Source organism: Marmota monax, unplaced genomic scaffold, assembly GCF_021218885.2.
Source record: "Marmota monax isolate L192 unplaced genomic scaffold, Marmota_monax_Labrador192_F-V1.1 WCK01_AAM20220418_F8-fsc00520, whole genome shotgun sequence".
Lineage (NCBI taxonomy): Eukaryota > Metazoa > Chordata > Mammalia > Rodentia > Sciuridae > Marmota > Marmota monax.
The window spans coordinates 134,673-162,518 of NW_026694854.1; the positions used below are offsets into that span (position 1 = coordinate 134,673).

The 27,846-nt window shown below is 35.8% G+C and overlaps 1 protein-coding gene across 2 annotated transcripts in view; it reads left to right on the forward strand.

The window, feature by feature from the left end:
• Bbox1 (gamma-butyrobetaine hydroxylase 1) overlaps positions 1-22,867 on the forward strand; it is a 64,656-nt gene extending 41,789 nt beyond the window's left edge. Inside the window, exons 6-9 of one of the 2 annotated variants that reach the window (XM_046426362.2) lie at positions 11,269-11,374; positions 15,996-16,192; positions 20,717-20,883; positions 22,485-22,867. In XM_046426362.2, coding sequence (XP_046282318.1) covers positions 11,269-11,374; positions 15,996-16,192; positions 20,717-20,883; positions 22,485-22,645 — 631 coding nt within the window. In that variant the 3' untranslated portion in view covers positions 22,646-22,867. Of the gene's footprint in view, positions 1-11,268; positions 11,380-15,995; positions 16,193-20,716; positions 20,884-22,484 lie in introns of both variants that reach the window. The other variant, XM_046426363.2, reaches the window with a different exon arrangement.
• Positions 22,868-27,846: the final 4,979 nt, after the last annotated feature.

Consider the following 27,846-nt stretch of genomic DNA (forward strand, 5'->3'; position numbering starts at 1 on the left):
CTTTTCCTTTTGAGTAATTTGACATTTTTACCTGGATGATGAATAGATTTTTTTTTCTTTAAAGTGTATTTATCTTACAGACTATGTCTTTTGATTGCTCTTAGGCAATTTATTTGTGCAGCTTCAATTTTTTTTTTTTAATTTCAAGAAACTTTTCTTGAATTGTAGTTTTCAGCATTTGTCCTCTTTTTAGTGATTGTTCTGTTCTTTTCATAACCCCTACTATAAATATATTAAGTCATCTCCTTTGCCTGTCCTCTTGTTACTGTTCCTCAGATCCATTTTATCTCTTTTTTGGTTTTGATATTTAAAATTTTCTCTCTTTTATCTCCTGTTAAAAAAGGCATTTGTACTAAAAAATCCTAGGCTGGAGACCTGACTTTGGAGGTCCCAGTAGCCCAGATTTTGCTATCTACCACCTTGAGAGACCAATCAGACAGACAAAAGTGGTGGTGAAGAAAGAAAGGAATTTATTTAGTGCGGCCACAATGGGAAGAAACAGAGAACCAGCATTCTAAGCCCTGTCTTTGGGGGTCCTGACAAAAGCTTTAGGATTGCATAGGGGAAGGACAAAAGCAGAGGGCAAGAAATATGCATAGTCAAGGAGTCTAGGTCACACTGTGGTCTGGTTGATGATTATCTGAGGTCTGATTCTATAAGAGCCTGTTGGCACACGGGGAAATTATTATTGCTTGAGGATATTTCCTGTAAGGAAATGAGTGCTCCCACTCTGTGTTCGTCAGCTTTTCATCCCTGTGACCAAAACACCCCATCAAAATAACTTAGAGGAGAAGCGATTCATTTTAGCTCACAGTGTCAGAGGTTCAATTCATGGTGGACCAACTCCTTAGCTCTGGGCCCAAGATGAGCCAGAACATCATGAAGGAAGGGTGGGATGGAAGAAAGCTGTTCCACTGTCCAGGAAGTAGAGGCAGGCTGCTGAGAAGGGGCTGCTGGGAAAAGCAAGCCTACCAGGGCACATCTGCAGGGACCCAACTCCTCCAGCCATGCCCTACTTGACTACTGTTACCACACAGTCAATCCTTTTATACTAGGACGGACTGATTAGGTTACAGCTCTCACAACCCAATCCTTTTTACCTCCAAACATTCTTGCGTTAACCTAGGAATGTTTATGGGACATCTCACATCCAAACTATAACAAGTTTAGGAGGGGGAGAGAGCATCCTTGTTTCCCATCATAAGGTGTAAGACTTGATATTCCCAAAATTTGAGATAAACTGGGAAGTATCTAGAAGAAGAACAAGTTAGAAAGGCAAAAATGGAGTTAGTTAGGACAACATCTGGATCCTCTTTCAGCCTTACCTATAATGCTTATTTGATCATACATTCCTTCTTGTTTAGTCTTTGTTTGTTTAATGATTCTTTTCTTTCCTGACTTATCACCCTAAATTTAAGTCTTTAATTCTGATGTATGTTATTCTTCATATACTGTAACATTTCATTAAGGACTTTTGAATTCATTAGAAGTAGTGATAAGTAGAAAATAGAAACTGGAAAACTAAAATATTTATCACCTTCTGAGGTGTATGGCCTTGTGAAAGATACTGTCAGTAAATATGCTATTTTGTTACTTATTAGTTTTATTCTTAAAATATTTTTTTATTTTAAGGTTTAATTACATTTGGTTGTTAATTTTACATGAAATTAGTTTTCTTTTTTTTTTTTACTATTAAAGGCAGATATGATTCAGAAACTTTTTAAACCTATGATTTTAAGCTCTTTTTCAAAACTATAGCTGATAACTTTCTGAGACCTGATTTCCTCTTCTTCATGTTTATCTGGCCCTTCTTTTTGTTTCATATTTATTGACAATGCATTTCTTAGTATGGAGGGTTTTTGCTTTTTTCCCCTCAGAAACTTGCTATGAAAAAAAGATTTGTTTCGTTAGTTTCTAGAATTCATAAGGCCCAGATTATACTGATCTCTAACCCTGGACCTCCCATACTCAGCTATACTGGAACGTAGAAATCCTCCCCACCCCACCCCAATGCATTTACTTACCATCCTCAAATTGCTCTACTGAACTTACTAGTGAACATCTGTGAGTGATTTGAGAATGTTTTAGATATGTCATGTACCCCAGTGCTTCCTTCTGTTTCTTCTTGTATTGTTGCTGATCTCATTTCGGTCTTGTGACTTTGAAAGGTTTATCTCTATCCACTTTAATTTTAGGGTTATGGGAGTATCTTGTCACCAAATTTTGGTTTAGATATTGTTCATGAGTTTTTAATTTTTCATTCTAAATATTCTGCAGGAGGAATTCAGAGAGATGTAAAAAAGTATATCACTCCCATAACCCCAGAATCCCCCTTCTTCTTTACATCAAACCTTTGTTTCATGAAGATTTCAACATTCATTTAATGGGTTGATTAAGAGCAACACTAAATATCAGAAAGGTTATTTTTGTGTTTGTACCTTTTATTTGAGGATACTAACTCTCAGCCTAAAATTGTATAAAGTCTTTATTTTTCAGATATGAATCAATGTAAAATATTATCTCTAATATAAGTAGAACTGGAACCTTTTAAAACAGGACTCTATAAATTTTGCCATGTACTGATATAAAAACAACAACAACAAAAATCTAAAATACTTCCTTAGAATGAAGACAATAACAATTATTGATATAAAAATTATTTGTGACTTCCATATACTCAAAATATATCATTGACTAAGCTTATAGTTTTAAAATAATGTAAAATAATGCAATTTACAATTATAGCATGCATGTCTTCAATCAACACATTTTGGCAGTGGGTTAAATACTACCAGATAAAGAAAATGTTTGAACCCAATTCCCTAAAGTAATGAGATGTTTTGTAAGATTTTATAACACAACAAGGGAACCAGAAATTTGAACAGAAGCCAAGAATAGTCATAGAGCAAACCCTGACCACACACTATTGGACTTCTCTCATTTGCTCTCAGAGGCAGTGGGCCTTCCTACTTTTTATTTCTCCTGTCAAGGTAAAGCTACTACATCTTCAGAACTTGCATTTATTCTTTATTTCTTCATTCATATGACACTTGGTTCTTTTGCTTGGGAAGATAAATCACATCAATTTGTCTTTCAAGTAGATTTCCAAGTAATTTTTGGATAGTGCAATCACTGTGTCTTCTATTTATTTCTGGATCCCCAGTTTCTAGCTCATTGTAGGTGTACAATAAATGATAATGGAAAAATAGATACCTGGAGCTCTGGTAAGTGATTGACTATATCCAGTAGTTCAGATGTGAATGTTACAACTATAGTCTGCAATATAATATTTCTTTCCACATGTAGATTTAAAATTCTTTTTTAAACTTTAGCTAGAGAATAATTATCCACTTTGAACTTTAAAAATAGCATATGGGCATTTTGTTTTGGATCCAATGGAATAACAATGTTCAAAATAAGGAATCTTGCATAATCTGATAAGAGTTTGCAGTAGGTTCATTGGAGGTTGTGTTTGCTGATAATAATAAATCCAGGTTTGCACACATAGGGCATCTTGTCACATAAAATTTATTACAAAAAAGTTTACAAATTAATTCGACATCATTTTCCAAGTGCAAATCATAACCATAATACTGTAAAATCTATCACCAAAGATATAAAGAAAAAATCCAGTAAAAACAATATTAAAATATTCCATAAGCACTAAAGAATTCAAATTTGTCCCAAAACATTATTGATATCATGAATATCTATGACCAGACATCTGTGTTTGGATAAATCTAGTAGATTAGCATTCAAGACAACCCAACAACATATTCTCTAAAAATCAATAAAGTACAAGAGGTTTTAATAGAATTCTTGAAGAAAGAAATGTCACTATTCAAAAACAAAAGCAAATGTTCTAATAAAATGTTGTGAATGACAAGAACCACTTAGGCATCTTTAGTTAAAGCAGGAATACTTGAAAATAAAACATGCAATTACCACATTAGCACAATAGCAACCAAGTCTATACCACTGGATTATGATGTCATAATTGAGTTGTCTCTTCAGTTTTAAAACTGCTCTAACAATGGCAATTCTCAGTCATCTTCTTGGGTTCTTGCTTTACCTAGAACAACATTAGAAAGTGCTGGGGAGTGATATTGGCCAAAGTATATTTTTACATTGTATGCATATACAAATACATAACAACAAATTTCATCATTATGTACAACTCTAATGTACCAATTAAAGAGTGGGGGGAAAAGGGCTAGGGATATAGCTCAGTTGGTAGAGTGCTTGCCTTATATGCACAAGGCCTTGGGTTCAATCCTCAGCACCATAAAAAAGTGGGGGGGAAAAAAACATTAGAATCTGTCTCTAATGAGAAGCTCATGTATATGTGCATCATCTTAGTAAGACCCCACAAGTAGGCTTTAAAAATAATTTCTACACAGGTCAATGCATCATGTGTGTTTACTTTGTATTTTCCTGAATTTTCTTGGAGATTTAGATTTGGGATGGATAAGTAAAAACTTAAGAGTCACAGACAATCAATAGCATACTGTTTGCCATGATTAATTTCTACAAGGGTGAAGAAAGGAAGACTGGATGACATTTTAAGGGGTTTTCCAAACTCATGCTATAACCATTAGAATGTTTTATGGTTGCAATTGGTGATCTCCCCTCCTAGGATGTATCAGATTGTGTGAGCACAGACTTTTGGGCTACACATCTCCTACTATGCCTAAGACACTCTAGGGCTGGAAAATACTTATCATCCCCTAACTATTATCTAAGGAGGCCAGGGGAGTTCTGATGAAGCCAAGTCCCAAGCCTCATCCCTGTAGAAGCCAATTAAAGTCAAACAAAGAAAATATCTGTTCTCGGCCTGAAGCCTGAGCCCTGAATCTCAGCCAGCTCTTAGCTATAGCAAAACTCCATCCTTAATCATAGGGAAAATCATGAAAAAGACTATAGGTGGACTGATGCAAAACCATCATCACTTTTGTAAAGAAAGTCTGAATAGTCATTTTCTGCTGATATTGTCAACAGCATTGTCGACTTAGTCAAAAGATATTATACATTTTATAATTTGATGAAGTTCTGTTTTTGATCTCCTTAAATCCTTTGCTACATGTTGGTAATTCTAAAAATGCCAATGTTGACAACAGTCTGGAGCTGTATTTTATATGAGCTATAGAATTACATGAACCTCATAGAGAACATGTATTTCTTGGCTACAGTCACTGCAATATAATGGATTGCCTGACTCCTACTTAAAATGGGTTGCAACTGGCTATATATACTCCTCTTTCCCTCCACTCAGTCTCATTACAGTTTATGGCCACATATGGATGGCCATTTGACCTTCGGTGAAACATATACTGAGTTTTCCTTTCTAATTTTAAATGAGTAAAGCAGAACAAAATAGCCAGTTTCATTCTCAGACCTGGAGAACAGGGAAGAAGCCCTACTTTGGCTCATTAAGAAAAATAGTTCCATATGTGGGAGGACATTTTATGTTGTGTCCCTGGAGGAAGAAGAAGGAAGGTGTCAACTTGACTGTTTTATCTCTTCCCACCCTCTTGTGGTCATCCTTAACCTACCCTTACCCTTTACCCTAGGAGAATGAAGACTCAGAAAAGTCACCCTGTGCCCCTTCTTATGCTCATTTTGTCACTATTTATTGGTTCCCTGTTTTAGCATAAGGACTGGATTAGGTAACAGGAGAAGAGCAAAACTTGGTTTTGCACTTAGTGAATTTAAAACTCAGAAGACAAAGAAGAATTATGTTATAATACATCAAAATGGAATCAGAGTGATAACTCTTTTAAAATTGAAACTATTGTCACAAAACACCAAACAACTTCAGTTCTAATAAATGAGTCAAATAAACATACATGGAGAGCCCCAAGGAATGAGAGGTAAATGTTAAGTAAACAGGAAACGAAAAAAGGACAGAAAGTCCTAAAGAGCATCTCTTATGTGTCAAACATAGACCTTGTCTATTTGCTACAGCAAATAGTTATAAACTTTGAAGTTTATAACTATTTCACTATACAAATATATAAATTGAAGTTCAGAAATTATAAATTGTCCAAGACAATTTGAAGCTAGTCCAGGTTAAATTTAAAAACTGAGTTTCTAGAATCTGGACTGTGAAGGAGTTGGCACTTAAGCTGGGCTTTGACTAGTAGGTCTAGGTAGATAGGAAATTAAGAAGAGAAAAGGCAAAAAAAAGCTTAAGGCAAGAGATGAAATGAGATCAACAGGATCAGAACAGAAAACTCAAGTATGGAAGTAGTTGGCAAGCCTAGAACTTGCATTGGATGTTTGAATTCTGGAGAATCAATATGAACTCTGACAGGGAAAGGCAGAGTGAACATGCAGGGTTAAGGAGGTTTGCCAGGTTGTAGGATATAGGTGAAATACTAGGCAAGGGGATCTGCCCCTGGGTGACATGCAGGGGGCAGCTAAAGCACCAAAACTAAGAGGATCATGTGTCCATCTGTGAATGAAGTTTTGGGTTGTTTTTGTTTTTGTTTTTTTAGTTCTGGGGATTGAACTCAGGGGTTCTCAATCACTGAGCCACATCCTCAGCCCTATTTTGTATTTATTTAGAGATGAGGTCTCACTGAGTTGTTCAGCGCCTTGCTTTTTACTGAGGCTGGCTTTGAACTTGAGATCTTCCTATCTCATCCGGTGCTGCTGGGATTACAGGCATGCACCATTGCGCTTGGCCTGAATAAAGAATTTTTTTTCAATAACATACATGGACCTATGTATTCTTTATGCACACACACACACACACACACACACATATACATATATACATACATATATATGACAGTGGAATGCATTACAATTCTTATTCCACATATAGAGCACAATTTCTCATATCTCTGGTGAATAAAGAATTTTTTAAAGCACCAAAATAAGTCATTTAAATTAGTGAATCAAACTGCCTATGATAGGATATTCTTGATTTCTGTGTTCTGTAACTCTGCAAAAAGAATAAGAATAGAAATGGATTTCTCCAACCTGATTGTGTGTTTTTACAGAGTGAATCTCAGTAAATGGGACCACTCTCTATCTGGTTCCTCAAGCTGAAAACCTGGGCATCATTCTGGACTCCGTTTCCCTCTCATCCTACATCCAGTTCATAAAAGAACCCTATTAATTCTAACTTCAAAATTCAAACCTGGCCATTCTTTCCTATGATGGCTTCTACTCTAGTCTTGGTCACCATCATCTCTCTTTTTTGGCATCTTTTTCCCAGTACCAACTACTCCCGGCTCAACAACAAAGTAATTCTGTAAAACAACTATTCAGTATAATTTTCACAGTGGAGAAACTCGAAGTCTTCCATCACAAATCCTTAGCTTAGTCCACCAGCCCTTCAGGATCTGGCTTCCCCTGTGCATCTGATGAATTTCCCCCTCCGGTTTCCCTGGCAGCTCTGCTGCAGCCACCCTCTCCCTGTTCTCCCACAGACATGCCAGGCACATTCCAAACTCAGCTCCTTTTCACGTAGGGTTCCTCTGCCTAACATACAGCTCCCAGGATTTCACATTTCTCCTTCTCTTAATATATTTGGGTTTCTGCATTTAAAAACAAAATGTCAACTATTTACCGTGTGGTTACCAAAGCATCATCTCTGCACCCCCCCTATACCCACATCTTCTCTTTACCTTGGCTTACTTTCATTATAGTGCTTATCTCTAAAATTTTGTAATTATATATTTGTCTTTTTTCTTCCTTAAATTGTCTCTCTCTCTCTCTTTTTTTTTTCTTTTGTAGTACTGGGGATTAAACCCAGGAGTGTTCTCATACTGGGTTACATCCCCATCCTTCTTTTTTATTCTGAGACAGGGTCTTTCCAAGTTACCCAGGCTGACCTTGAACTTGTGATCCTCTTGCCTCAGTTTCCCAAGTCACTGGGATTACAGGTGTTCAGGATTGCACCCAGCTGCCTTGTGCTATCGCTAATGCAGAATCCATGTCAGGAATAGCATATCTGTTAAATATATTTATTCAAAAATGATTTGATAACTACAAACATAAGTTAACAAGTAGACATTATACAGAAATAAAATGGCATATCTATGTAGTAACTCTTTTAAAGCTATATTTTGAAACATAGCTTCTTCCCAAGTACCCATTGTTTCAATCTTCAAAGAGAAACACCTTGCAAAGTCTGAATAATGATTTACTTTTCTTGCCACGGAATTGCAAGTAACCCTTGGTTCTTTTTATAATTACCTAGTTTTTATACTTTTAAGACTAGGGATTTTTTTCTTAATTCATGACTGTTCTGTGTCATTTAGTACATTCACAATTTTATGAAACATTACCTCAGTTTAGTTTTAATACATGTTTATCAATAATGTTATATTTTAAAGAACTTATTGTTAAATTTGGCATGGTAGGAAGCAAATTGATTATATTACAAATGGTAAATAAAGAGATGGCATCGAGTTTTTATCTAATCATCTTTATATAAGACATTATATAGTGTCACCAAATAGCAGGTTAGAGAAAAGCAGGTTATTTTTAAAAGTAATCCACCTGATAAATAAAAATAAATTATCAGTTTGTTACTTCACAATTTGAGCATGAACGTGTACAAACATCACAAAAAGGAATGCAGACATTACACCTTTTAGAAAACACACACACACACACATACACACGCCACCTACAGTTTTACCAAAGAGAGAGAATAGAGTCTGTCAAAGCCTCTGCTTCCAAATGCCCATTCTTCAGGAACACAGAAGACAGGAGAAACTGTCAAATATCACCTTGGGTGTGCAGCCAGCAAAGTCCAGACAGGGGCACTCTATAGGTCAAATTCCCTTTGATCTTCAAACAATAACTTGGAAGAACAGCTTGGAAGGAAAAGTTGTAGATTAAGAGATTTAAAATGTACAACAGTTGTTTTCTGAGCAAGCTTAAGCTGTGTTGAGAGATGCACATTTGGGTGATAAAACTCTAAGAAAGTGCAAAGAAATTGCAACAATAGAAGTCACAGCTGTGGTTACCTTGGAGAAGAGAGAAGGGATTGTAACTGGGACAAGGCGTCTGAAGGAGCTTGGTGCTGGGACAGCTGAATATCCACACTCAAGAGAAGATAGCTGGACTCTGCTTCACATCGTCTACAAAAATTAACTCAAAATGAATCCATAACAAAAATATAAGATTTAAAATCATAAAAATCTTAGAGGAAAATCTCCATGATATCAAATAGGCAATGAATTCACAGATACAACATCAAAAACATAAGCAACAACAAAAATAGAAAAATTGGATTTCATCACATTTTAAAGCTTCGGGGCATCAAAGGACATTAGTAAAAAAATAAAAAATCACCCACAGAAGAGGTGAAAATATTCACAAATCACATGTCTGATAGGGTGCAATAGCCAGGCTATATAAAGAACTCTTACAACTAAATAAAAAGTTCAATTTAAAAATGAGCAAAGGGCTGGGCATGGTTGCACACACCTGTAATCCCAGATGTTCAGGAAGCTGATACAGGAGGATCACAAGTTTGAGGCCAGCCTGGGCAACTTGGTGACACCTTGTTTTAAAATAGGAAATGAAAAGGCTTGGGGATGTAGCTCAGTGTCAAAGTGTCCCAAGACTCAATCCCCAGTACCAAAATAAATGCAAAGACTTGAATAAACAATTCTACAAAAGGCCAAGAAGTTCATGAAAAGATACTCAACATGCTTACTCATCAGGAAAAAGCAAATGAAAACCATAATGAAATGCAATTTCACACCCATTAGAAAGATTATAATAAGTTTTATCCCCTGGTACTGGGGTTGGAACTAGGAGTGTTTTACTACTGAGCTACATCCCAGTCCTATTTGTTTATTTATTCATTCATTCATTCATTCATTTTTAATTTTGAGACAGTGTTTCACTAAGTGACTAAGAATCTCACTAAGTGGCTGAGGCTGATGTCAAACTCACCATCCTCCTGCCTCAGCCTCCCAAGTTACTGGGATTTCAGGTGGGTGTCACCATGCCGGGCAACAATTTTTTTTAATAAAAAAATAAAAATATAGGTGAAGATGTAGATAAAATGAGACTCACACACATTGCTAGTTAGAATATAAAAATGATATGGATGCTATGAAGAACAATCTGGCAGTTCCTCAAACTGTTAAGCACTGAATTATGATATGATCCCAGAATTCTATTCTTATGTACATATCCAAAAAATTGAAAACTCAAATAAGTATTTGCATATTCATGTTCTGTGTTCCATTAGCACTATTTACAATAGCTAGAAAGTAGAAGTAGCCCAAATGTCCATCAGTGAGTGAATGGATAAACAAATTGTGGTTATCTGTACAATAAAGTATTAAGTCATAAACAGAAATTATATACTAATACATGCTACAGTTTGAGAAATCTGGAAAATATGCCAAGTGAAAGAAGTCAAATATAAACTTTATAATTCCATATATATTAAATATTAAAAATAAGTATAAAGAGAAAAAGCAGATTAATGGCTGCCAAGGACCTCGGGAAGAGCAAGAAACTTCTTACTGAAAAAGTGGTTTTGTTTAAGAATGATAGAAATGATTTAAAACTGTAAGATATAGGGACTGTGGATACAGCTCAGCACTCATGTAGCAAGCATGAGGCCCTGGGTTCAATCCCAAGCATGCTCCCACCAAAAGCCAAACAAAACAACCAGATATATAGTAATTATAGTAGTGATGATTGCCACTTGTGAATGTACTAAATCCAACTGAATTGCTCACTTTAAAAAGTTTCATTTTATACTGGGTGCAGTGGCACATGCCTGTAATCTCAGCAGCTTGAGAAGTTGACACAGGAGGATCTTGAGTTCAAAGCCAGCCTCAGTAACGGTGAGGTGGTAAGCAACTCAGTGAGACCCTGTCTCTAAATAAAACACAAAATAGGGCTAGGGATGTGGCTTAGTGGTCAAGTGCCCCTTATTTCAATCCTCAGTAACCCCCCACCAAAAAAGCTTCATTTTGTTATATGCATCAAACTATTAAAAAAAAAAAAAAAGATGACCTACAATCCCACATTTACTTCTTTATGAATTCTGTAGGATAGACTAGTGTGAAGATGTGGTTTTGTTGAGGGGAGAAATGAGGAAATGCTAATTATATTACTTCAGCCATAGGAATGTTACACTACCTTTTTGGTTCATAGTCATTAAGTTAATTATTTCATAAAATGAAAAGTTATCATCCCCCTCCATATCTAATTCATTCTAATACATTTGCTCTGGCTTCGTGACAATCTGCTTAAACATGTGTTTCTTGTATTTTACAGACATACTTGGCAAGTGCAAGACAAAATTGATGCAAACAATGTGGCTTACACAACTGGGAAGCTAAGCTTTCACACGGATTATCCAGCCCTGCACCATCCACCTGGGGTAAGGTGAGCTTCAACATATTTTCCACAAAGCAGGCCAAGGACCAAATCCTTCTATATTTTGAGTGTATAAGATTACATATTTCACCAGCTAATTTGTCATATGTAATTTTTTTTCTTCAAACACAACCCAAACACAACATTTTTGTGCCTGAATTCTGAATATCAGAATTGCTGAGGGATAGGACATTTTCATGTATCTTTTTAAAAAATATATTTATTTGTTCTTCCTGGAAATAATTATTGGCACTTTTTGCTTTGCCATGACAGATTTTTTTTTAAGACAGCAGTACATCCTGGTGTCTTTTTGTATATATATCCCCGGTAAGAGAGTTAAAAAATGAAAATGAAATCAGGGAATACAAGATGGTGTTCTCGCACAGTGTGACATGGCTGTCATTTTTATCAGTTATTGCTACATGAAAACCCACTCCCTAACTTAATAGCTAAAAAGAGCACCTACATACTTAGCCCATTCTTGCTATTCAGGCTGTGTTCTGCTGGGAAGTTCTTATTTGCAGATTAACTCAGCTGATGAATTGGCTAAGGGCTGGTGACTTCATCTAGGATGGCTTATCTGCTCCACTTGGTCCACTATCCTCCACAAGCTAGCCCAGGCTTCTGCCCATGGCAACTGACACAATGTTCAGAGAAAGAGCCAACGTATGCAAGGCTTCCTGGGGCCTGGGCTAGTATTTGTGCAGTGTTTCTTCTGCTGTGTGTTATTGGTCTAAGCAAACCTCAAGTCTTGCCCAGATTCAAGAAATAAGGAAGTAGTCAACTCAAGGAAGGAGCTGTGAACATGCATAATAATGGGATTCAAAGATAAGGAACAGAGTACTCATGCTATTTTGGGAAACCATCTCCTATCTCGCTAATAAAATTCCCTCTCAAAGAAGGAGGAGCTCCATACAGAGCCACAAAGGCCTCAGAGGAATTTCTGAGTAGACACTCTTCCTCTACATCTTCACAAAATTATCATTTTAGTAAACCAAATACATTTTTACAAAATCACCATTTACTAAATTAAAACACAAATGGTCAGGACAATATGTTTTTTTTTTTTTTTTAAATGTATGTTCTTTGCCTATTTTTAAAGCTGAACTGGACTAAATGAAATAACCACACAGAAATCTGTATCTTCAAAGATAAATGAAAATCTGGACAATTCTCAAGTTAATAAAGGAGAAATGGGCCAAAACCAAAATTAATCCCTTTTTTTCATCATCTTGACTGAACATATTTTCTCTGTGCCCTGGTTGCTACCCATTGTTCTTGCCAGTATTAGCTAATCGAGTATAGAATTTGTCCACATGTTTTAAATTATTTTGTTGATTGGAAAAAAGAAATCCACATGATTTCATTGAACTAAATGATGACAGAAAAATGACTCCTATAGTCACCTTTTTGAGTGGGAGTTGAGGGAGGAGACACAACAATGTGATTTATTCAAAATGTGGTTCTGAGATATTTTTCTGAAACCCTGTTATTAAAAGCCAAACTAATCAGCTCAACTCACCTTTCAGAGATCAGTTAGAGAGGTTGGATAGAATAAAACTTGAAGAATGAGACGAGAAAACTAAAGATTCTATTTCAAATTTTTAAATTATCTTCTGTATTTTATGACTTCACCTTTTGTTTCTGGGTTAAAATTGAAAGCCTAAGAAAAAGTGATTAAATGATATCATAAATTTTCCTGAAGTACAATGGAATTTTTGACATTTTCATAGAAAGTTATGCTTTCCAAAGCATTTTGACTTGTCTTTCTTTATAGGATCACTCTTAACATTCCTTTAAGGTTAACATGATTGTGACTTTTATGTAAAATGGGGAAATGAAGTACAAGGGTAAAAACTTTTATAGGGTGATTCATGGGGAATTTGAACTTGAACCTAGATTTCCATCTAGTTTATCATCACATCATAAAGCTCCTGAGTTGGAATTTCTAATTATCGTAATTGTATAATGTGATATAATGTAATATGATAGATTATTTGTATATATTGTCACACTTTACAAACTCTTCAAAGACAAGGACTGAATCATACCTTCCTCTATCTCAAAACTTCATACATCATCTTGCACATAATATAGACATAACAGATACTCTATAAATAAGCAAAGTGCAACAAAGGTCTAAAATTACATAAATGACTTGATAGATTTTTACTATAATTTCTTTCAATACTGGGAATTAAACCCAAGGATACTCTATCATAGTGCTGTTTTCCCAACTTTTATTTTATTTTATTTTTTAAATAGAGCCTAAGTTGCCCAGGGTCTGCTCAAACTTGTGATTCTGATAAAAAAAATAATAATAATATACGGATACCTGCTTATACTATTGTTCAAACTTCCATTTTGAATGGTTATTTTTTTTCTTTTGTATTTGAGCTTTTCCATAACAATTAGAAAAGAAATTAGAAAAGATAATTAAATTATTTATAGTAAAATGTTTATCAAATAAAAGTTTATTAAAATGTCATTTTAATTACAGATGAAATGACTTGGATAATTAGTTTCCTCTTGAGCATGCAGTTTGATGGATCCAATGGGGTGGAGATAAGAAGACACATCTTTAATGAAACACAGATATTACTTTGCTCACTATTTTTCTCTGGGCCAAAAGTCACATGCTGCCATAAAGAAACACTTTAAAAGAAAATATTTTTAAATTCTGAATGACTCACATGAAATAAAATTTGGTTTTCTACAAATTTGAATTCGTGGTGAGGGTGTCAGGCTCCATCATCATTTTCCTGTCATAAGATTGTATTAAAAATTTAACTACATGAAAGAAGATGTTAGTTGGCCTGGCCTTGTGTAAAAACATCAGCTAACCTTTTAAAAAACTGATATTTGAAATATTCTGTGAGTTCATTTATGATGAAATTGAAAAGAATCTCAAGAACCCTCCAATTCTCTCCAAAATAAAATTATGCTATCATTTTGCCATTGAGAGTTTGATGGACTTTTCCATTTCCTTTTCTTTTTCATCATACTACATTGTCCCTCATGGCCCTTGTGAGACGATTTTCTTAAGCCACTTGATCAGCTTATGCATGTATTTTTCAAGCATAAAAAAAATGGCATAAAGTTGGCTGTGGTGGCACACTCCTGTAATCCCAGTGGCTATCAAATTCTAAGGATTCTTATGTGTAGTAATATACATGATACAATTTCAATTTTAGAATAAATTATATATAAAATTATAAAAACTGGGGAAACTTGTACATTAGGTTTGGAAGAGAAGCAGTATTTATGTTCTAGATCAGCATTATCCAATAGTAGTCACTAGTCACAAGTGACTATTCACACATTAATTAAAATTAAGACTAAATAAAATTCAAAATTCAACTCCTCAGTCACACTACATTTCAAGCACACAATAGCCAGGTGAAGTTAGAGATTGCTGTCATTAGACAGCAAATAAGAATATTCCATTGTTGCAAAAGTTCTGATGGACATCATTATTCCAGGCCAGCTGTGGAACAAACCAAACTAAACTATTATTTTTTTTTTTAACTAATACTGGTATCCCTCCAAGGCTGGGTATTTGATCATATTTGTCTCTTCCATTCTATAAGCACTCTATCAGACAATGTTTTTAATTTATTTCACTCAGTAAGAATGAAGATTTGCAATTCAATGCTATTAGTTTCTTCCAACAGAAAACCAGGGTCTAAATTTAAATACTCAAAATCACCCATCTATGCTGACTTACCAAAAGGAGTCACAAAACCAATGAAAAGCTCCACTCAAAAGTATCTTTAAATTTTTACTATGATTTACTTTTCAAAATGAAATAATATTAAACATTTTCCCAAAAATCTTAATAAAATTTATTAGCACTTAATAGCATGGCTTTCTCATTCTCAGTGTGTCGGAGCTTATCCATCCCTCATACTCCCACCCCACTTCCTTCCTTTTTTATCCTTACATCTGAATTATGGCCTTAGACTCTCAAGTAGCTACTATCTGGCCTGTTTCCTCCTCAAAAATAATTCATTTACTATAACACCACTGGGCTAATTTTTTCAGGTCAGTTCTATATTGCTTCCATATTCAATAATTCCCAACAGAAAGAACAGAAATTTTTTATCTAACATTTAAGACTCTCCATGAAACCCCAAATCATGTTTTAACCTGATCTTCTCTTTCCATTTATACCTTGTGCCACTGCAAAACTGTCTGTTACTGAGTGAACTGTGCACTTTTGCATGCACATCCTCTCTGTTTCTATTTGCACTCTCAGTCTAGTTTGCACATACCAAATCTTATCCATTGCCCTTTGCCCAGCTTAAATACTACCTCTTCTGCTGGCCTTTCCTGCCTGCTCCAACATCCAGGGTTCACTCTCTACAGCTCTTATGACCTGTGCCTTTTGCTTACTAGTGAACATTATCATGCCTATGTCCATGTCTTCAATTATAACAGATTCTAATTATACAGTATTGATCATAACCATCTTTTTTGTCCCCAGCCCCTTTCTCTGCTGATGTAAGAGAACAGATATAAAAACAAATTTCATTGATTTTGATTTGTGCATCTTTTTGAATATTTAAATCAAAAATAGTAAAATGCTATTATTTTAAACTCTATTTCTCCATTTCTTCTTTCAGGTTCAGCTTCTGCACTGCATAAAACAAACAGTCACAGGGGGTGATTCAGAAATTGTAGATGGGTTTAATGTGTGCCAAAAGCTCAAGGAAAAAAATCCTTGGGCATTCCAGATTTTGTCTTCCACCTTTGTGGACTTTACAGACATTGGAGTGGATTACTGTGATTTCTCTGTACAATCTAAACACAAAATTATAGAGTGAGTACTTTTTATGAATTTCTCATTGCAATAAAACAATTGACAGCAAACTCTCCATTAATCTAATGCTTAAACAGTAGAATGCTTTAACTGCAAAGCTTTTTTTTTTGTTTATCTTTTAAGCCAAAAGGGAAAAAAAGAATATTTCCACAGTTGAATGAATTTTTTAATCAAATTACCTTAAATAATCTATTAATATTAGAGGAAAAGTAAGATTTAATGTGCACTTCATTTTAAAAGTGTTAGTTCTACATAGTCTTAGTCAGTGTGATTGTACTAGCAAAAGTGAAAGGACATAACTCAAAATAGGTAGATCCAGGAGTTACATTTGTCATCTGGAATTTTTCTCTACCCTCCCCCACCCCATATTGACTCCTTTTTAAAGATGATCCTCAGAAGCTCCAAGTGTTCATTACTCTTGGAGCTGACAATTACAGCACAAGGAGTGTACTTTTTTCTGCACAACTGTGACAAAGGTAGATGACTCCTTGTCCAACTTATGTCTATGTCTGTCCTTGAAGCAAATGCCGTGGCCAAAGTTGGAGAATTCCAGGTGGCCGTGCCAGGACCACATGCTCATCTATAGAGAGGGTCAGCTTTGTTTGAACTGCATGAACTGAGAATGAAACAGAATCTCCCTCAAAAGATGCTAAGTCAACAAAAATCATATATTCCTTACAGAGAATATTTGTGTCTTTGTTCTTTTAAAATGATTTGATCATGATTTTTCTAAGTACCCACTAAGGCTATAAGAATTATTCAAGAATTATCTTAGATTGTGTCTCTAGGACATTATGTATTCAAATAGACTTCAGTTAATTTGGGGGTGTTTCTGATTTTAGAATTAAATTTGTATTCTTTTAAGAGTAATAGCCACATATGGAAATAAATTCATTTAGTAGATAATCAAATCTGTAGCACACAGTTCCATTATCTTATGTATATGCACAGCCTTCATTTATTCATCAACAAATATTTACTGAGGCCAGACATTCTTCTTAGTACCTGGGATATGCCAGTGGACAAAATAACGATGTCTGCCCTCACACAGCTTGAGTTCTAGTGGGGAAAGGGAGAATTTGAAATTTTGAAATAAATAAGCAAATCATAATGAATATTAAAAAAAACTATTACAGACTTAAGGAGGGGAAAAAAGGAAAAGTAGATCAAGATTAAGGGAATCTGTAGGACCAAAGACTTAGCCAGGATAAAATTTTCATCATTCAATAGTGTAGTAAGGGAAAGATTTGAGCAAAGACTTAAAGAAGTGAAGGAGTTTTCTAGAAAGTGCTAGAGCAAGAGTCCTAAGAAATCTTCAAGAACAAGTCTAGAGAGTTCAAGAAACAGCCAGAGCTGAGAGAAGGGAAGTGTGTTAGAAGAGGAGGTCAGATGGGATCAGCTGATCCGTAGTGTTGTTAATAACTATAAACACCTAGGTTCTTATTCTGAGTGAAGTTACATGTTATATAGATCCTCTGGCTGTTGTGTTGAACATAGTATAAAATAGAGCAAGAACAGGAGAAGGAAGACCAGGCAGAAAACTACTGCTAGGACTCCCTGTGGAGATGATGGCACCCTGAACATGAGTGGTCCAAGTGACAGTAATGGCCATGTTGAAAAGGATATATTTTTTGATATATTTTTCAGGGAAAAAGATTATGTTCCTGGTAGTTTGGATAAGAGGTATGAAGGAAAGACAATCCTCAGGGATATACTCTAGATCAAAATGAAGCTGAGGTGTTCTCTGAGAACTCAGCCATTGAGGGGAGAAAGAGAAGAAATAATTCAAGCTTCTTAGTTATACTGTGACATTTTAAATTATCTAAACGGTCCCTTTAAAATGAGAACTTTTATCATTTTATCATCAGGAGATAGATAACTTTAATCTGATATACACATTACTCATGTATATAAATGTATCAAAACCTTATGTTACCCTATTAGTGTGTAATTTTTAATTTTATGTTTTATGTATGAGTTGAAATAAATTTAAACTTTAAAAACCCATGACAGATAAAAATTTTTGTTAAGACCTAAAATAATTGCAGATTCTGTAAGAGAAGTGAAGCAAGAAACTTAGTTATTGAATGAGATTAACTGCACGTCCATCAACCAAATCATGACTTGGCTTTGATATATTTTGTAATACAATCTAAAATTTGGCCATTAGCAAGGTCTCAGGGATATCCATGGAGATAATAAAGTGTTTAACATTAATCCATTTAAAAATACATTTTTAACAACAAGAGAGAAAACAAGGGTTTCAGTTAATGAGAGCTTCCGTCTCCTGAGTGTTTGGGTTAATTTAATTTTCTTGTAGTTAAACTTTTAAATTCTTTTGAAATTTTCATATCCTTCCTAGTACAAAAGAGTCTCTAAGGCTGCTAAAATAATCAGTAACAATCCAGTACAATAAAAAATAAATTAATGAAGAAACTGGTGGAAAAAATAATAGTGGAATTAATCAATCCTATTGATTGCAAGTTTACTCATGTGAATACAAGTCTTTTATTTGCCATCTATGCAACCACTTATTCAATGACTTCCCCTTGCTGATTCAGTTTCTTTTCTAAAAAAAAAAAAAAAAAGAATACCTGCCACTTATCAATAATTTATGATGAAGTAGGAAGTTTAGAGTTAATAAATGGAAGCACTTACCAAAATGCCTATCAGTGAAAATGGAAAGTATATTTGAGCTTGCTATAATTTTCATTTTATAAATGCCAACAATTTACTGATAATAGTTTTCTATTTCAGATCCAATCTAGAAACCAAAGCGAAGAAAGAATATAATCAGTTATAAGAGTCAAATTGCTTCTAAAGTCTGAAATAATTTTTTCCTGCAGATTCTCTCATAAAACGTGATGCAACAGATAATACCATAGAGACACTCCCCCAGCAAAAGCAAGAAGTCCCATAAAACATCCCATCTCCCTGCAAGACTAATGGGAAATATTCATAGCGGCAACTGGGAATGTGGGAGATATCTATGGTCCTTTCTTCGGGTTCTTGTTGGCATCACTGATGATGATTTGCCTAGATTGGTTCACTGTCATCTTGTTGCTGGTTTATTTTTAAATATTTTTCCTTTGTTCACAGCTAAATATATAGCTAATTATTCTCATCTTTTATGACATTTTACCCTTCCTCTGCATAAAAGTTTGCATTAGGTGCTTCCTTTTATTCTGTTGTTCTGTAAAGGAATTTCCTGCTTACTAAAATCCAATTTTGCATTTTAGGTTGATCTTTAAGGTTTCAGCCCCCCACTTCCTCTAACTCTTCAATCCTGAGATTAATGTCTTCTCTAGCAGTCAATTGCATCCTTCCTTCTGTATCCTGACATTGATCATGGTTCACTCTCTGTGTGACCAGTCAGCTAAGTGCAGCCCAGACCCCAACACAAATTCTCTATGTCCAAGCAAATGGAACAATTTGTTTGGTCTGATCCACCAGGTGTGGGCTTCACTCAGCTATGGGCTACCATTACTACCATTACCAAACCCCCTGGGTTTGTCCCCTGGGGATACTTCTTTAGGAAGTAATACTAAGCAATATGTCCCCATCCTGGACCACTTTCTCTCCTATTTTCATTCATACCTACTGTTTCTGCCTAAAGGAAAAATAAAAGTTGGGAGTTGCTTGGTACTGAAGGTCTGGCTGAAAGTCCACCTTCCCAATAAGCTAAAAACAAAAACTGCATACACACACAGAAAAAAAAAAATCTCCTCTTTTTGCCTCTGTATGTAAGTGATGTCCATGTCTTGCTAATTATAACCAGCATAGTCCAAACTTCAGAAAGTTTGTTATCTTTTCTTACATTGAAAGTTGTATTATCTTGCATTGTCATGATCACAGTCCATATTATAAGAAAGAGTAGAGAAATCACAACATTAGGATCTTCCAAGGTACTAAAGAGACTTCAGTACTCCCTCAAAGCATGAAAAATATACAGACGCTACAAATGTTTATTTACCAACTCTTATGTCCAGGCTTTCTGTTAAGAACTGGGAATATAACATTGAGTGAGATACAGTACCAATCTTCTTAAGGTCTCCAGACTAAGACATGTGGTATAGATAGGTAGATAGGAAGAATGTTCTCAGGCTAGTCTCTTCTTTTCTCTATTCTTCACTTTCCCCCGTCTCCAAACTAGGCATTAAATAAGAACCATATATGTCAAGCTTTTAAAGAATAAAATTTTCTTCCAATTAGATAAAATACAAAAGGTAACTGACCTATAAACTCGTTGCATGAGATTTTAATATGTAAAGCCTATTTTAAAGAACAACAAATAAATTTCACTAAGCATAACAAAATGTTGACTTGAATATATCAGTAACATTTTAATTTTAGTATAATCCCTCCTAGCATTTTTGCAGTGAGATTTCTAAAAACACTTATTCATAATGAATGAATGAAAGAGATGAAGGAATACATTGTACCACAGGTAAATTGAATATCTTGACCCTTACAAATGTAAATAGATATTTCATGAATTATATGTTAATTTTTTCTCTTCAACAGGTTAGATGACAAAGGCCAAGTGGTTCGCATCAACTTCAACAATGCAACTAGAGACACGATATTTGATGTACCTGTTGAGAGAGTTCAGCCTTTTTATGCTGCTCTAAAAGAGTTTGTTGATCTCATGAACAGCAAAGAAAACAAGTTTATCTTCAAGATGAATCCAGGTCAGTGGGAACATTTTTTCAAAAAAGTAAAAAATTTGGATATTCTCCAACTTTAACCATGGAGAATGATATCCAGAACAGTTTTACAGTAGAATCTTGGTGAACAGCTGACTTGCTTAAAACAGCAGCCTCCTGGCTCCCACCTCTGCTACTTTAAAGAAACTCTGGGCCAAATGAAACCTTCTGTCTGATATTAAGTCTGGTGTTTTCTATTTTCTATCCTAATAGCCTATCAATACAAGCTGAGCCTTCTACTTTATTTTCCTATCCTGGTAGACAAATATGTCCTCATGATGCTGATCATAAAACACTTAAGGAAAGTTTATTTCTAAAACTTATAGGCAGAGATAGTATTGCCTGAAATAAAATAGTACTTGGAGTACTCTAGCTACTTGAAATAAAGGCGCAAAAAACACTGATTTTTTTTTTTCTGGACCATCTCTGCTAAGTGAAGTGCCTCCACAATTTAGCCTTTTTTTATTTATTTGTTTTTAATTGACAAACAAAATTGTATATACTTGTCATATACATGTTGCTTTGAAGCATGTATATATTATGGAACGGCTAAATCATTCTAATGAATATATGCATTATCTCACATAGGTATTTTTTTTTTTTTACAGTAGAAACACAAAGTCTACTTTCTTGGCAACTTTCAACAATATAGTACATTGTTCTTAACATATTGTGCAATGACTCTCTTGAACTTAAGGCTTTTGTTATCTGTAATGAAAGGCATAATTTCTCTCTGCTCTTGATTTGGCCAAATGGAAGATTTGTTTTACTGTAATTGTTTTTATTTCTTTTCTTTTTTCTTTATCTGTCTTTCTTATTTTTTCTCATGACAGTGTCTTGCCATATTTCCCAAGATGGGTCTGAAACTCCTGAACTCAAGTGAGCCTCCCATCTCAGCCCCCTAAGTAGCTGAGACTACCTGAGTGCACCACCATGCACGGTGGAAATTATTTTTAGAATTGAACTTTGGCATAATAAAAAGACTAGAAATCACCATAAACCCATTGCCACGCAGTCACAGCATGTTGATTTTAAGAGTGGCAACGTGTAAACTGAAACACCATGGGGGAAAATAGTTGGAATCCAGGTTTACCATGTGAAGGCAATGTAGCTTTAGGAAAATCCCTCAATTTGTTGAAGCTTTGATGTTCTCATGTATGAAAGGGTAATTCTCTTTTAGAGTTCTTATGAATCTTAAAAATAATGTCCATAAAAGACTGGGAATATAAAAGACCAAATAAGAATATCATTGTCTTTATAATGATTTGAAACTGTTCAACTAGGTGAACAATTTCCCAATTAAGAGATAAGTGACAAGCAGTAAAAACAATAAAAAGATTTACACAGAGCAGATCTTCCAAGTAAGAATTATTAAGGTGTCCACAGGAGCCTACCAGGCTATGTGATTTAAGAGTCAAGGCCTAAAGCAGTTTGCATCTAGAGGTTGATTAGTGTGACAGCAAATGTGCAGTTTTGGATAAAGAAATAAATGTAGTGTTTATTGATATGAACTGAGTAGCAGTGGGGTTTTGCCTGTTATATTTGCCTGCTTTGTAAATCATTTAAACACAAATTCTTTCATTTAGGTGATGTGATTACTTTTGATAATTGGCGCTTACTTCACGGCCGACGCAGCTATGAAGCAGGAACTGAGATAACCCGCCATCTGGAGGGAGCCTATGCTGATTGGGATGTGGTGATGTCAAGGCTTCGCATCTTAAGGCAGGGCGTTGCAAATGGGAACTGAATCTTGTGTCTCTAATTTTAATAAGATTTCAGTGACTGCATTTATAAGATATGTCATGGTTATTCAAAAGATCACAATCTGTATGGTTCACATATCAATTTAGCACTGAACATGTAACTCTCTCACAGCAATACACTGTTGCTTGTAATTCTACTCAATGTCAGCCTTTTCAATGGTGTAGCAATATAACCTCTTCTCCAAATAAATCATTCTTCTGTCTTATTGAATGTTTAGACCCTAATTTCTTTTGCCCACATAAGAGTGCTTCCACAATTCCTACAAATAGTTTTTAAAGCAAATGAAATATTTCTTCTACAGTTTTTTTAAGAGTTTTTGCTTCAAATAAAACTGAGGCTTCAGATAAAATTTCTTAAAACATGCTTCTGCTCTGTTGCCTATGGAGTCTCATTTTTCATGACTTCATATGACTGTCTTGGGAAAAAGATATTTTCAAAGAACGTTTTTATTCACTTTTGTTATAGAATTCCATTAGCCAAATCTCCAACGTGGTGACCTCAACATTGTTTTGTAATACCTAAATTATGACAGCAAAGCCAAGTATACCAAATTAAGAAAAAAAAAAATCTTATCTCCCTAAATTTCTCTTACCCTAAATAAAACTCCCGCAGACCACTAGCATTGCTTACCCCGTGCATGGATCCATTCTTATTCCTTGCCTCCCACTAACAACTGGGAAGAGAAAAACCAAGACACAAGCAGCACTCATGAATGGGCTTCATGTCTGCCACCCTCTGCTCTCTTCAGGGCCAATGCTTTGCCCTAGTGGTGGAACACAGCAATGGAAATCTCAGTCCTGCTGAGCCCAGTTCCTCACCCCTGACACAAGGGGAGCCTTATCACTAGCATTTGCTGAAATCCCAATAATACAGACATCTTATAGTCCATAATATTTGGACCCAACCAAGCCTCCTGTTCTAAAAGTCTTAATCACCACCGCCACCCTGGCAGGGCACTCCCTGTTGCCTCAAGACCACATGTGAACATTGCTTCCATTCATATTTTAATTTTGCTTCACACTCACTTCAGTTTCCAGGGATCAAGAGTACCTTTATCCCATGTCAGAATACCCCTCTGACGCTCTGAACTCTGGTATTGAGTCTACATCACCAGCCCAGACTCCTCCTTATTATAATATTGTTCGGTGCTGGGACTTCCATGTCCTTTCCTATTATCTGGTCTTGCCTAGGGCCACTGCAGTGTGTAACATATGCTTCATTTCTTTGAACTTGAAAAGGAATGGGCTGGATTCCCAATCTCTCCTCAAATACTCCTAAAATGAAAATAGGTGAGTTCAATAGGGGAATGACCTAGTTCGAAAGCACAGCATTCAATACCTCAAAACAAATAATTTACTGGAGTGAGCCCAGATTCATCTATTCAAAGCATCTAAATTCCAGGCACTTTCCAAATGACACTACATTTTTTATTCATTTAGTAGATATTTATCCCACTCTGTGGTATATGCCACTCTGCTAGTATAAGGATGCAGAAGGTCCTGAAATAAGCCTCTTTATAGCCTATTAGGGAATCAGATAAGGATGTAGATAATGATGTGTCACATTAACAGGATGGTTCATAGGAAGGCAACCAAGCCAGAACAAGAAGGCTCCAGGAAAGCTGCAGTCTGAGTTGAATTATGAGAACTAATGGTAATTTTCCAAGTAAAACTATTATCTGTGACTCTTATGCTCCCATTAAAACATAAGAGGCACAGATAGTTGAAGAGTAAACACAGAACATGTGTTGACTCTTAAATGAGAAAAGCAGAAAGCAGACCATAGCAGCAGTGTAAATGCTGGGGTTGGATGTCTAGGTTCAAACCATAATGATGGCAATCATTTAACCATGTCTCTTTCCCCTAAGCCTCATTTCTTTCTACCTATAAATGAGACTAATAACAGTTATTATTTCATTATATTTTTAAATAAAAGTTTACACGAAGCTGTGTTTTCCCAAGTTTCTGAGATGATGAGTCACACCCACAGGGCCTTTTCTTTTTAAGAAAAAAAGACAGCATCCCAGATCATTCCCTGAAGATTATGATTCAATAAGTCTGGGACAAAGACCAGCAACTATATTTTTAGCAAGGATCCCAGGTGATAAGCATCACTAGTAAAGTTTGGAAAATACTGACATATATATATATATATATATTAGTATAGTTCCAGCTCAGGGTAAGTTTTCAATTGACGTTAACTGTTATTACTTATAATAACAGAGGTTGTAGAGGGAGAGAGTAGGTTAGGGTGAGAAGAGATATATGAGACTGAAGACAGAGACAAGGCCAAATCATGAAATGTTAAATGCATGCTGCATTACAGAATTGGTATTTATCTTGAAAGAGCAAGGAAAAGTCATTCAAAGGAATCAAGCAGTGAAATGCCTTGATCAGATATTCATTTTTTAAAGATCCATCTGGCTTCATTGTAGAGGAAATTGTATGTGAGCAAAACTAAAACCCAAAAATTTACTTAGGAGATTACTGCAGGGAGCCATATGAAAAGTGAAGAAGGATTGCACTAGAACACTGGGAAGGGGGGATACAGGGATACTTAGAAGTCCAGATCTAAAAGGCCTGACCCACAAAATATAAAGAGGGAGGGAGATAGCTATGGTCTCTCTCAGGTTTCTCATTAGGAAAATGCTTTACACACAGAGAAAGAAGTGACATCTGTCCACTTGGCAGTTGGATATATATGCACATAGATCTCCGGACAGAGATCTGGATTAGAAATCTACATTTGGAAAGTGTAAAGATTGTAGTTGAAATTGTCACTTGCTTCCTTGGAGACATAGTGACTAAAGTCATAGCCATAATGGGTTGATGATAAACTAATGATATTGGCTTAGCTTATATAATCAGTTTTATGAAAAATATAGGCTTATATTCAAAATCATATAAACTTCTCACATATTGTATTTTTGTCTCCAGAAGACAATGTCCCAAGCCACCACTCCACAGCCTTCCTGTTTCTTTCTCTGCAGCAAATATTATTTCTGTCCTGGAAAGGAGATACAGAGAATTGGATGCAATTGCAACAATTTCTAAAGTGTTATATATGACATGACATATAATGGGCTACAGCAGCTGGTGCTAAATAAAGATGATTGGGTTTCCTGGATATAATTGTCTGAAGAATTGACTTACCCCCAAATTCATAACAGACCTGATGTAACTTGGATTAGAAAATGCCCTTGTTGGCGGAATAGATGCTACTGCCTTCCATTTCTCTGATTTGTCTTGGAGCATGTTAGCTGCTTGCTAGTTAATTGGAATAACTCCACAGTTCACCAGAATGACATGTCACTGATGGATCTGATCCCGATGGATCTCTATCTCTTCTTTTAGCCAACCATTAAAAGGTGAGCAAATGAATACTGGTAGAAGGAATTTATGCAAGAAAAGAAATTCTATAGAAAATCTAAGTAACACTGAGGATAATTTCTCTTCAGAAGTTTAGACTATGAAATGGGAGATGTCTTTTAGACAAAAGTATTTCTGTGTGTTAAACATCACCAGGGATACATTTGAAGCAAAAGTTCTTGCAATGAATATGTGATAGAGTTGGACGTGACAGCTTAGTGTATATCTGAATCTGTGCACATTTTTTCCCAGTTGCCTAGAATACCCTTCTCCATTTACTGCCTTTTAGCTCAAAAACTCCTCTTTCTTCTTCAAAATTCAATTCGATTGGCCAATAGTATGGCAAAATAGGAGGTTCTACACTCATATCCCCCCAAAGCAACAATAATTTTGACAGCCACCAACAGAAAATGTGTTTTTGGAAGGAATTTTGAGAATCAGGCAGGAAGTGACAAAAATCCCAGTGAAGCACAAGACTAAAAAGGCCTGTTTTGAAAAGGCAGATTTATACTCTGGTAGCAGACCCAGAATTAGCCCCACCTCCTGTGGTCTTAGATATAGCTCTGTTTGGCCTTCATCTTGCCACCAGCATCACCTGCTGTGGGATCAAGGGTGAATCATTCCCCTTCATGCCCTAGGTAATAGGCCTGTCAAATATGGCTCCAGCTGAGGACCCTAAAATGACTTGTGACCTAGCTCTCTCTGCTCCCAGCCATATGGAAACATTCCTGCCTGCATAGTGACCCACTAGGAGATACATTTGTCCCTGTCCTTGGAGGCCAATTTGCCTAGATCCTGAAAGAGCCCTGCAACTAAGCTCCAGCCCCTTTCAGCTGCAGGCTAGGGATCCACAATGAGATATGCCCATTTCATGCCCCTGGATTCTGCTTGCTGTCTCAGTCAGATTGCAGATCCTGAAGCAACTCCAGAAAACAGATCCCAGGATCCCAGCAAGAAGCACCATGTACCATGTACCTGGAGGTAGACTGATAGACTACAGTCTCAGAAGTATCCCTCTGACTCTCTTCTGGTCTTGCCTCCCCAAAACCCACCTAATAACGTGGTGAGAGCCTTCCCAGGTACCTGATAGGAGACATAACTTTCTGTGAACCCAGCAGCAAATTTGTTGTCTATGGACATAACTGTAGACCCCTGAAGTAGACCCCTGTTCCAGCTCCAACATTACTAACCCAGATCCTGGAGGCATTCTAGTGTACCCAGGGGCCAGACAAGATTCACACTGGCTGAGCCTCAAATAACAGGCCTGCCAACCACAAGATCCATCAGAGGCCATGTAACCTGCTATAGATTCAGTCAATTGTGATCCTAGAAGCAATTACATCAAGGCAGAGAACCAACTGAAAAAAGTGTTCACCTGCTAAAACTAGTCTATAAAGACCTGAAGAAGTGTTTGCTTCTTTAAATGCATAGATACTAATTCAAGGTTACACATATCAAAGAAGGAGGCAAACACCATCTCCAAAGAAAATTAATGGATTTCCTATAACTAGCCCCAAAGAAATAGAGATCCCTGGGTTACTTGACAAATAATTCAAACTAATCAGAGTAAAGAAATTCAGTGAGATACAAGACAGCAAAAGAGATTAGATAACTAAACAAAACCAGAAAAGCAGCAGATTCAGACATGCAGAATAAGGAATTAGCACACTTGAAAACAAGTCATTGACAATGAGCCAATGAGCAAAATGAAAAGAAAAAGTAAGGGAAAAAAAAGACAAGAAAGCATACCTGACCTATCAGACATCATCAAGCAAATGAACAAAGGAGGACAAGCAAGATCAATTCAAAGAGTATA